Source organism: Stegodyphus dumicola, chromosome 6 (genome assembly GCF_044657685.1).
Source record: "Stegodyphus dumicola isolate Sdum_Otavi_A_Nest chromosome 6, ASM4465768v1".
Classification (NCBI taxonomy): domain Eukaryota; kingdom Metazoa; phylum Arthropoda; class Arachnida; order Araneae; family Eresidae; genus Stegodyphus; species Stegodyphus dumicola.
This window is the reverse complement of record NC_140773.1, coordinates 69,269,849-69,282,953: the sequence shown is the minus strand read 5'-3', so window position 1 is coordinate 69,282,953 and position 13,105 is coordinate 69,269,849. Positions and strand designations below refer to the sequence as shown.

Sequence of the window (13,105 nt, the reverse complement as noted above, 5' to 3'; positions counted from 1 at the left end):
CAACTTTTCAAAGGGGATGCAGATAATTAGAAAGTACCAAAACTAACAAAGGTTTATTGTTAATATCAAAATATAGATTTCTTACCTATCAAGAGTTGTTGAGATATGTCATTCATATCTGATGATGCATCTACACAAAAGTATTCTTTAAGAGAATTGCCCCAGACAGCATGTGCAGCCCTAAAAATGTTCAAGAAATCATTTTTGCAAGAAAATGAAGGCTGATTCTTTAACTATATTAAAACAGCTTGAATAAAACCTTTATATTAATTTTTCAGATTAATACAGAGTTGCAATAACTGCATTTTCATTATACTTTTTATTTTATTCTGTAATTTTTTAATGTACAAACAAAGTGAACATAAATTAGAAGTTAAAAAAAAAGAAAGATTTTATTTTTACACGTTAAAAAAAAGATACTGACATGCCATAAAATGTACAATTAGTGTTTCTTAATGATTATTAAAGATGGTCCTAACTGCAAACAGAAAACCATATTAGTGTCAGATATTTGAGAAAAGATACCATAACCTAGAGCAAACTTCAGGTGTTATGGTTAATGTAATGTAAAAGAATAACATTCCAAATAAAAGTAACAGTTTTAGTTTAGTAATTACACACTATCACATCAGACAGAAACAGATACCAATGAACGTTTCAAGAACTTACTCATAGCAAACAGGAAATAATAGCAAATAATGAAAGGAAATAGAAAAATAATGAAAACAAACAAAACAAGTCGTTCTACTGAAGGACAACAAAAAGAAGAAAATTAACAGTTGATAAATTCCTTAGATCCTCAATAATTCATGCCAGGAATTAAGTCTTTAAGGAATTAAGTCTTAAGGAATAAATTGCATATTTTATTGATAAGACAAAAATTAACATACAAGTTAAATTATCTGAAATATGGACAATTGATCAAGCAATTAATTTTTTTTCATTCTCCATAAGAAATAATTTAGTTGTTATTTTTTTTCTTTAATACAGGCCATTACAAAATTACATATAGTTTAATTTAATCTCTTGTGCTATTTTTCTCCTATCAAGAAAATGTGCAGTTCAGTTCTTAAAAACTAGACTCCTGGTATCAAGTTCTGGATATAGCATCCCTTGTTAGTATTGCTTGAACTGCATCAATCAAACCAACTAAGCTTTAAAATTTCAGTATAAAGAACATGGAAGCTTGTGTTATAAAAAATTAAATTAAAAAAAGGAACAAATAACTCATCCGTTATACAACATACAAGATGCCACATAAAAATTTACACAAATCAATCCCCCATAAACTTCTTAATATTATATATTAAATTTTTAAAAAAAGGTACTTGGGAACTTTTGTTCACAGGAAATCCAGTAAACTTCAGGAAAAGACAGTATCAGATTCTAATTTGCCGCAAAACAGTAGCTCACAAAATAGCAGAGAACAGTCAATAAAGTGTTTAGCAAAGTGAAATTTATATATATATATATACACTGGTGTGCAAAAATTAAGGACGAGGCGGTTTTTTCAATATAACTTTGTACAAAAGCTTTCCAAAACAACACATTTAATACCGTAAGATCCCCAATACGTAAGGACATGAGTAATGTAAGCAACACTTACTAAAAGAGAAATCAGAGAGATAAAAAGAAGCTTTATTGAAAAAGTAGCATGGAGCACAATGCGACTGAAGGCCGAAACATCCCTGTGATGGGTGTCCAGCAAGATACATCTGGTCTTTAATAGGGGATATGATCTCCCCTGACTGCTAGGCAGGTTTCACAGCGTCTGCCCATGCTGAGAATGAAGGTGTCAATGAGTTGTTGAGGCATTGCTGCCCATTCGTCTTGCAGCACCAATGGAAGCTCCGGAATCGTTACTGGTGGTAAGGTTCGAACTGCCAAGCGTCTGCCTAGAAAATCCTATACATGCTCGATGGGATTGAGATCCGGAGATCGTGCCACCCAATCCATATGTTCAATATCCTCACTCTCTAAGAGCTGTTCGGCAGCTACTGTGCAATGACATGGTGCATTGTCGTCCATGAAAAGGAACTGCGGACCCATAGCGCCTCTAAAAAGATGCACATATGGAAGAAGAATCTCATTACAATAACGGGTACTGTTGACTGAACCTGCGTCGAAGATGTGAAGGTCTGTACGACTACCAAGCATGATGCCTCCCCAAACGAGAACACCGCCACCTCCATACCTGTCCCTTTGAATGATGTTCGAGGGATGATTGCAGCTTTGCTCTCTCCAGATGAGTATGCGATGAGGATCGCTACTCAGACTGAATCTGCTCTCATCTGTAAAGAGTACTCGTCCCCATTCATTGTCTCTCCAATTTCGGTGTTCCCGGCACCACAGAGAACGCCTTCTCCGATGGCCAGGCATTAGAGGTACACACCGTACAGGGCGTCGTGCAAACAGAACAGCACCGTGCAGTCTTCTGGCCAAGGTAAAACGTGATATCGGTCGTCCAGTCGCCTGTGTCGTGTGTCTAGCGATTTCTCGCGCTGTCTGCCGCCTGTTTCTTCCCGCCTGTAAAGCAATATACCGTTCATCTGCGGGTGTGGTTCCTCGTGGACGACCACTACTAAACCCCCAGGATGGCTGTTCCTGTAGTTTGAAATTGTCTCCAAAGTCGTGAAACGATGCTGTGAGCAATTCCGAACTCTGCAGCCACACTTGTCACACTGCAGCCTTTCTCCAACTTCCCAATGATTCGACCTCGGTTAAAAGCATCCAGATATTGTCTAACAGATTGATTATTCACCATTTCTTGCTGAGGCAGCAACTCGGTGTGATTTTAACTGCTATACGGCATGCAATCTCTTTGCCAGAAATACTGATCTTACATTGACAACATGCTTTATACTACTCAGACACTCCCCCATTACGTCTACCTGCATATCTGTGCATGTGCTACCGTACATCACCTTACTTAATCTCCTGATTGGTCTTTCTGTCCGCTCTGCCTCTTCGTTCAGCTGATATGCTAATTTTTTGACTTCATCCTTAATTTTTGCACACCAGTGTATATTGATAAAACAAGGAATTTTGTGGCAAACATTTTCATACATACTTTGGTACAAGATCATCTTCTGTAAACAGACCATTCACAACCATAAAAGGTTCACTTGCAAAAGTCAAAACAGTGGACACACTGAACATATCTGCACTAAACTCACTTTCCATGCTCCAGCAGTTAATAGTTGAAATATTTTGTTAATAAATAAATGTGTAATAAACAAAACAAAAGTATAAAATTTTGTGTACCACCCTGCAGTGGTCTGCAAACCATAAATTCAGCTTCGCTTCTGCCAACTACAGTAAAACAGCTTCTTCCTCAGTTGGTGAACTTAATTTCCTTAAGGTTTCCTACATCATAAATTTATTTCTTAATTATTCTATGACTTAAATTTGAACCAACATTTCTAACCAATTTACAAACAGATAAATTTTTAATCTGATTTCATATGTTATCCTTAGATGAAATTACCTCTCGCTTCCCCACAATACTTTCCTTCTGTCCCTTCATTATAAAAGGTATTGTTGTTTAGCTACTAAAAAATTCATCAATTTCTCTTTGTGTTTGTGGTATTTGTCTTTTACTGGCTGACAAAAACAATTTTTTATTTATTTCCAGCTGAAAGCACTTTTATTAAAATAAAATTGACACTGAATAATGATAATTATCTAAGCTTAGGTAATTATTCTTAATGCTTAATGATAATTTAATCAAAAGGCATTCTACTTAATTTTCTTTCAACCAAAACAGAATGAATTTGAGAATAGGATTGAATGAAACAACAGCGTCATCTTGGAAAATAAATATGGAATTTTCCCAATATTAGTATTGTTAGCTGTGCAGTCCATATTCTTATTTTTTTTTTCACTTTTATGATCAATCACATTAAACAAAATTAATTCATCAAGTTTTGATAAAAAGCATTTAATATATTAACAGAATAAAATGTATTAAAAAATCTGATAGGTACAAAAGGATTTTTAATAATCTAGCTAAAGACCCTCAAATGATGTTAAGTTGTGAATTCCAAAATTGAAAAACAGTTTTAATTAAGTATTTCCCAAACTAAAGAATGATTCAATCACTTTTAAAATAACTGAAATATTGCTAGAGAATGGTCTCGAAGACCATCTATAAGCAAGTCTTCAGATGAAATGCATAGGTCAAATCACATTTAATAATAAAAGGAACATACTAGGTATTACTTATAATTCTAGATAGGAAATTTTGATTTAAGGTTTGGTTATGTATCAAACAGCAGCAAAATTTATAACAAAGCTCCTGATATATGAGTAACATGATTTCTGTCTCGATGTTACATTACTTACAATAAAGACTATTTGCAAAATATAACCAACAAATTAATCTTCATTGACCAAAAAACTCAAAAGTGTTTAGTCATCACTATTGAAATTGTCAGGATCACCATGATCACAGAAGGCACAGTAAATTTAGAGTAATGTAAAAAATCATACTGAAAGTTTATTTCAACTCAAATATGACTCCACGTAATTACAGGTCATGTCAAAACTAATGATACCACTGAAAGATTCCAGCCCATAAATAATTCAAAATGCAATGAAGCACTTAATAAAATTATTTTAAAAAGAGGCTTTGGTAATACAATCAAAAGTCTTTAATCCGGACTCGTCGGGACTTCGTCGATTCTGGATTATCGGTTTTTCCAGATTATAGATCATCAGTTTAAATCTGGTAAGATGGCATGCAGAAATTATAAAATTAAAAATATGAAACCGTAATTTATGAAATAAAGAGCAATTATGATCTAAAGGGTATCAAAATTTACAAAAAAAAAAAAAAAAACACTTTATATTTATTTGTTTACTTTATTAAACATTTCTTTCAACGCGCGCATGCGTAAAGCTTACATCACGCATAGTCTAAATTAGAAAATTGCAACCAGAAAACTATTTGATGTGTATTTGTGATATTTATAATGATGAGGAAATTTGATTTAAATCATATCAAAGATGGAGTACATCAAGATGAAGTACTACATTTAGTAAGGAATTATAAGCCGAATAAAATAAAAACATCTGTCCTGAAGATAAGGATAGTGCTGACAGATCAACTTACAGTTCATTGCACCCCTCCCCCCCCCGCACAGAACAAGGTGAAATTGATAAACATATTTCGGAATGATTAGAGAATCAAAGGGTATGCCTTTATCCATTTTTTGCAGCAATTCCACTTTTTGTTTGATGGACATCGAAACATGCTTTCGCTTTGTAGATGCTTTGGTAGCTCCAGAATCGGAAATTCTTTTTGACATAATCGAAAGTTCAAGCTTTTATAAAATTGCTCCAACAGTCTGCAAAAAATAATAAGCCGTATCAAATTAGAAGATTAAGGAACAATGCAATCTGCAACATTAACTGAAATAGATAATTAGATAATTTTAGCTTAGCTTATACCGTCCGTTAAAGATTAAACGCGCATGCGTAAATGTATTATGCGCATGCGTATAGGCATGCGCAGAAAGTTTGTAGCTTTGAGGTCCGGATTATAGATAATTCCGGATTATGGACGTTTGGATTAAAGACTTTTGATTGTAGAAGGCTGACCAGGCTAAGCATGTTAACTCCCAAGTTACCTAATTTAGAAGCTTCCCAAAAAAGTGTTAATTAGCACATTTTTAAACATACTCAAGTACTGATGCTTTTCTATTAAACTTAGTTCAACTGGTTCCAGTTTTCTGATTGTAATTTTCAGATACGTATAAACTGTAAGTCTCCTAAAGTGACAAAACTCAATTTAAACACTAGTATAACTATCTTAGACTGTCATATTATCGTCCCAACTTACTTTTGAATACCTGACTGTAAAATAATTACAACAAATAAACAGCTAAATGATTTATCTCATCTGAAGAACTAAAACATGAACAAAAATTGAAAAGGAGTTTTCTCCTTCCTTACCACATAACTTCACAGTATAACTGGAAGCATATCCAGCTAACAATCAAGATATATGGAGTATTAAAAATAGAGAATGTAGATGCTGCTGCTTTGCATCAGAATGCATGTAATGTAGGAACAAAAAAAGGGCCGCATATTAGATCATTAGGCAGTATGATTTCTGTAAAGGTTGGTCCCCCTTATAAAAGGACAAATGAATGTATATGTATATAAAATGATATAAGAAATGATAAAGAACCATCTGATGTTTTTTTTTTTTTCCTGAATGGGCTGCTTTGGACTTCGCTTTCTCATATGGAGTATCTAAGCCGGGAACTTTTGATTTGTAAAAAACAAAGAAGCAAACTTCATGCTGACGAATGAATCCAGACCATGCCTTTAAGAATTAGGTAAGAGCGTGATTAATAATAAAGTTTAAAAGTATTTGATTTGAATTTTAATAATTTGCAGTCTTGGGTACTTTTACATAATAATGCAAAATAATGGTAGGCTAATTAGAGATGTAAATGGAAGAGAATGGCATTGATAACAATAGTTTCTAAACTATTAAAAAAAGTCCAGGATATTTTAGTATATAAAGCTATGCTGAATTATGCGCATTGCATAAATTGTTATTAGAAAGAATTAGATGAGACAATTTGGTAATTCAAAACTACAATTTTGAAAAATCTAATGTTAGTCTTTATACATTTATTGATGCTACTCTTAAAGCATATGGCACAGTAGGATATTTTAGATACCTTAATTCAAAAAGTAACATTTGCACCAATTTCATCACTGTGAAGGTTCAAGGGCTCTACTCAAGACTATGACTCTTCCTAGTTTGGACTAAGTCGCTGCTTTAGTAACTGCCAAGTTGTCTAAGTACTTGACAGATTTCTTTCCTGAAGGGTGCCATCAAGCATTTCTTTGGACTGATAGCCAAATAGCTATCTACTGGATAAAGAAATGTGCCAGAAACTGGAAGTCCTTTGTGTAAAACAGAGTTTCTGAAATTCAATCACTCACAGATCCTGAATGATTGTTTCATTGCAGTGGGAAAGAAAATCCTGCTGACTTATTATCTCATGGAGAAAGTTCCTTTAGCCTTGTGAGAAGTTTCCTTCGGTTACAGGGACCTAGTTAACTCTCTTAAACTGAAAGTGTTTGGCCAGTAAATCAACAGAAAAATATTGACAAGGAGAGTGCTCAGAAGCAAGTAAGTAAATGTCTCTTCAAATTTCTATTCAAGACACAAACGCTTCGAAATTACTAGATTTAACCCGATTCAGTAGGCTGCTAAACATGTATCAGATTACAGTTTATATTTTGCAGTTTATAAACCACATAAAACGAAATTCGGTGAAATCCAGAGATCCACTATGCTTTGTTAAGATTTTGAGATCTGAGTTCTATTGGGTGAACATTACACAAAGAAAACACTTTGCGAATTCCAGACCTCTCAAGTGGAAAGCTCCTAGATAAGACATCTACAGTTTATTCGCTTAACCCAAAACTAGATACCAATAGTCTTCAGCATTTAAAGGCAGACATCAATTTTCTGATCTTAATTTTCGAGAAAAACATCCATGGCTGTTATCTTATAAAGATTGATATAGTGAGTTAGTGATCTTAGAGTCTCATACTAAACAACTTAGTGCTGAAGTTAAAGCTACCTTAGCCCAAATTAGAGCAACGTTTTGGATCATAAAAAGATGCCAATTCGTCAAATCCACATTGAGTAAGTGTTTTTTGTGTAAATGGCAATATGGTGCACGTTGATACACAAGAAATTGCTCCTTAATGCTTGATCATGTTCTGCAATCTCCTCCATTTTCTGTAACAGGACTTGATTATGCTGGCCCCTTCTTCACAAAGGACAACAAGGATAAACATTATCCACTCTTGTTTATTTGTGCTAGTACTCGAGCCCTACATTTAGAACTTATCCCTTCTGTGTGCATAGAGAACTTTATGCTTGCATTCCGCACATTTATTTCTTATCATGAATTGTGTTCAATTATAACTCAGAAAATGCCAAAACATTCAAGCGTGTTGATCTCGAGTTGTGAAAAATCTGGAAGTATATTCAACATCCCAGCGCCGGATCTTTTAATTTTTCTGATGCGGGGCAAAAGCTAAAACTGCCACCCTCACCCATCATCCTTTAAGTTTCTTCAACAAGTTTTAATTTGTTTAATAAATACAGAAATAGGTAGAGTTTGAGGTAAAAACCTAAACTCCATTTTATACTAAATTCATTACGTGACTTTTTTTTTTTTTTGTTATAAAGGAAAAATACGTACCAATGTTACATAATTATAAAATCATCCCCTCCTAGGAGAACTGCCTTTCTGGTGAGCTTACTTTCGGATTCAATCCTAATCCTCTAATCCCAAAGTGCTTCTAACCCTTCAGTCCTCGAAACCATTCGTTTTTCCACTCTAGGGGTAAGGGGCTAAGCTTCTCACTATTCCGTGTTATTGCATACTGGTTAAATTATGTTAGGTTAGACTATATGAATATGGCAAAGAAAGGAGGCTATCTGCTTAGAGGAGAGGTGCTTTCGTGGAGGAACGTTTTAAAGGAAATTGGCTCGTATTCACATTACACATGAGAAAATCGGCGAAAACAAACAATGTAGCCAGCTCGTTCACCTGGGTTTGAACCCAGGCAAGGTCGAACTACCAGTATTCAGTGGTCTTAATGACTCGGCCACTGCTGAGCACATTTGGCTGATTATTTACTATGTGTTTCGCCATTAGGCAATGCATAGAAAAGGAGAAATGCCCCGTAGAAAAAAATTTTTATGAGAAACTAGCTCTTATATATGTTACACACGGGGAAAATAACGGAAATGCTCATATAGCCAGTACATTCACATATACTTAACCCTCAGACCAAACTACTAGTGCTCAGCAGCTTTTTTTTGCTCACTCACTAATGGGGCCATTGCAGAAAGGAAAAATTCTGAAAAGATTATACAGAATATGGGCTATCACTCAGAGTATTCGTGCTTCCTGTCTTGTTTTTCATACTTCCTATTTCATAAGTAATTTTAAGTCCTTACCTGCCTTAACGCTATTAAAATATAAAGGAATTAGTAACGAAAATTAAAATTTTACTCTGTAAGCCTTTTGTTCTCCAATAAGTACATGGAATTGTCATAATTTGGTCTGCGGTTTGATTTTCAGTTGCCAGAATCGCAAGACTTGATAAACGCTCCTGGCTCACTGATGATCGTAGATATTTTTTAATATGTTTTAATTTGCTGAAACTTCGATGTGAACAGATTGAAGTGTTCGTGATTCTTTCTCAAACAGTTCATCAGATTGCTTTTTGTGCTGTGGAAATTTTTCTTCATTAGAATACACTCAACTGCAATTTTTTCGGCTACTGTTTCAGACTCTTGTATCCAATATTCCATAGGATTTTTCTCGCATTTTTTACAATTCCTCAGTTTTGGTCAGTTCTTTCGTTATCTACACAGAATGCGGAAAAGGAATTCTTTTTGAATTTCTATATTTACTCGATTGAATTCTGAAAAAATATTAGCTCACATTTTCAGGTTGATAGTAAATTCAAAATTTTTCACAGCATATAGCAGATGTGCTACCTCGTGCTTTGATTCCGCATCAAAAGAAATACCTTTAATTTCTTTTAAATATTTTAATATTTCCGGTAAATTCATTAGAAGGACTTTCACAGCCACATATTTTGCTGACCATCTTGTCTGGCTGCTTCCTTTTAAGTTGTATTTTGTACATTTTTTCATAATATACCATTGAGTCGTGCATCCGACAAAAAAGCGAAGTATTTTCTGAGTAATTCCAAGCAGATTAACTGCTTCCGGGCACGAAGAAGCCTAATGCACACCGACACATTACAAGGAGTGCTCCAAACATAGCACAAATTCCTCCAGCTTATTCATTTCTGTTATCCTATCTTGTACAGTTTTAGAAATGCCAGCCATATTAGACGCGTTGTCATTTTCTACATTGTCCAATATCTAAACCATCAAGCATCAAATAAGACACTAATTTTCTACAATGTGTTCAGAAATACATTCTGCTATCTTTCCACCAACTTCTATGAAATCAATTAAATTTTCCTTTATCTCACACACATCACCACACATTTTTAAGTATTGAATTACCTGGTTCTTTTTTTTTTTTTTTTTTTTTTTTTTGGTATAAGACACATATGTAATGCAATCGAGCATTATTGTGTAGTATTTGGCTTCTTTAATATCATTTAAAATACTACTTCAGACTGTTTTGCCTTTAAGTTAACTTCATTTTGAATTATCTTTGATAAATATGATTCCTTAACCTTTGACTGATACTTAAGAGTTGAATTATGTTTGGCAAGCGGAAAGATTAAATTCAGAAAATTTCCTTCACTAGGTCGAAGACATTTTATGAACATGCTACTTGGGATATCATCAGACCCAAAAAAAGAACAGCAATTTGTTAAAAGATACAGTACCACATCGATGACTGTATAGAATTTCTCTCCATTTTTCTTTCTCTGTGTGAATGAGTCGCTCAGAGTCGTGATCGATGCCTTGGCAAGATTTCATTTGTAGTACTCGAATTTTCCACTTATTGATTAACCTCTGTGGATTCCAGATGCTTCATGCTCAGTTAATTTTCCTAAAACTTTTTTCCAATTAATGAATCCTGTAGTATGGTATAACAGCAGCACCATGTTTCTGATAAATCTTGCAGAGTGTACAAAAAATAGCATTCTCGTTTTTAGAATATGTAAACCAAGATTAAGCTTTTCATTATTTACTAATGTTCTGTATTCCATGTCAAATGTCTGCCATCATGTTCAATGGGACTGAGGTTTACGTTTTCTGGATGTTTACTGGCTAATAATACTGATTGACTGCTTAGGAAAGATTGTTGGTGATCTTTTATTTTTTTCTATGGCCAGCCAACTGCATTGGTCCAATAAATCAAAAGTTTTAGTTTTTCATCTTTCTGCTGCCTGCCTCCATCTAAATGAAGAGATCTTTATACAGTCAAAAGTCTTTAATCCGGACTCGTTGGGACTTTTAAATCTGGTAAGATGGCATGTAGAAATTATAAAATTAAAAATATGAAACCGTAATTTATGAAATAAAGAGCAATTATGATCTAAAAGTTATCAAAATTTACAAAAAAAAAAATAAAAATAAAAATAAAAAGCTTAATATTTACTTGTTTACTTTATTAAACATTTCTTTCAACGCGCGCATGCGTAAAGCATACATTACTAGTCAAAATTAGAAAATTGCAACCAGAAAACTATTTGATGTGATATTTATAATGATAAGGAATTTGATTTAAATCATATCAAAAATGGAATACGAGATGAAATACTACATTTAGTAAGGAATTATAAGCTGAATAAAATAAAAACATCTGCCCTGAAGATAAGGATAGTGCTGACAGAGCAAGTTCCAGTTAATTGCGCGCTGCGACGTTCCCGCCCCCCCCCCACACACACACACAGAGCATTGTGAAATTGATAAACAGATTTCGGAATGGTTAGAGAAACAAAGGGTATGCCTTTATTCATTTTTTGCAGCAATTCCACTTTTTGTTTGATGGACATCGAAACATACTTTCGCTTTGGCAGCTCCAGCATCGAAAATTCTATTTGACATAATCGAAAGTTCAAGCTTACTTTTATGAAATTGCTCTAACAGTCTGCAAAAAATAATAAGCTGGATCCAATTTGAAGATTAAGGAACAATGCAATCTGCAACATTAACTGAAATAGATAATTAGGTAATTTTAGCTTAGCTTATACCATCCGTTATACATTAAACGTGCATGCGTGAACGTATTATGCGCATGCGTAAAAGTATTACGCACATGCGTAACGCCTATGCGCATGCGTGAATGCATTATGCATTGATGCATGCGCAGAAAGTTTGTAGCTTTGAGGTCCGGATTAATGACTTTTGAATGTATCATGGTTTCATGTCCTCCAGCTATTCGTTTGATGTCGATAAAGAAGGTTGTTCTTTCAAATGCAGACTTGTCGATTTTTTGGGGATGATATTGCAATCATATTTTTGGGTCGATTTTTTGGGGATGATATAGGCAATCATATTTGGTCATGCAAATTGCAAGAAATATTAATACCCTCTGGAATCTCAGCATAATCGAAACTGCAGCAGGGTCTGACGGTTTACTTCTTCCATAAAGTTATTTTTTCATCTTAGCTGAAATTTGTTTTCTCTATTTGGCCTTATATTTGGCTCGTTTTCTATATTCCGCTTTTTTCTCCCTCAGCACCCAAATGGTTTCTTTTAATCTAAATGAAATTCACTATGAATTACCTTACTAAGAATAACTAAGAATTGATGTAATTACACTGAACAGTCCTAAATAAATGGTCGCGTCTCGCTAAATATAGTGCGGGCTATCAAAAGCAAGCAAATTTAAAAAAAAAAAAACCTAAGAAAAGAGTACAGAAGATACCTGAAAACTAAAAAATAACCATAAAAATAAATTTAGCTTTAACATCCAAAATACGCTCCACTGTTCCGAGTCAAACCAAAAGTGTGCCTATGTTGCCGACTGGCTGCAAAGAAATCTAAATGCCTTGCTTCATTTTGAAGGCATAACGATGGTGTCTTGTATATACTCAATGAATATTGATTTGAATTATTTCATTTGTCCGGGATAGCCCAAGGTTAATTATTTTGGATTATATCTTAGAAAATAGTTACAATGCTTCTCCATTTCCCAGCAGACGTTGCTATGGAAACCAGGCGAATCCTTCAGCAAGCTATCATCCTATTTCTCATTTGAATACACCTCGGCCAGACAGGAAACGATAGAGGGACTTCAAACGTTACTGATAGTGACACCTGGAGTCCTTCTATTTGCGTCTTCCTGATCATATATTTATAGTTGTAATCGGTTGTACTTAACTTTATTTTAACTTATGTTCCTTTAAAAGGGTTCTTAGTATTTAATTATAAATCTTCTTAAAAGAGGTTTTTAAACTCGGCCTTAAAACTATTAACATTATACTAAAATTAGATAGCTGTTTTAGCGAACAACATACCATCGTTATCGAACAACAGACGATCCAGCGTAATATTTGAATTTGCCGCCTACGAGAGTTGCCGCCCAGAGCAAGAACAATGGCTTGCCCCCCGCTAGAT

At 34.3% G+C, this 13,105-nt stretch overlaps 1 protein-coding gene across 2 annotated transcripts in view; it reads right to left on the bottom strand.

Moving 5' to 3' along the window:
• The window catches only part of LOC118190978 (ribosome assembly protein METTL17, mitochondrial), a 166,848-nt gene that overhangs the window by 89,006 nt on the left and 64,737 nt on the right, over positions 1–13,105 (bottom strand). For both annotated transcript variants that reach the window (XM_085818485.1, XM_085818484.1), the window contains exon 7: positions 86–180. In XM_085818485.1, the coding sequence (XP_085674611.1) occupies positions 86–180 (95 nt within the window). The remainder of the gene's footprint in view (positions 1–85; positions 181–13,105) is intronic.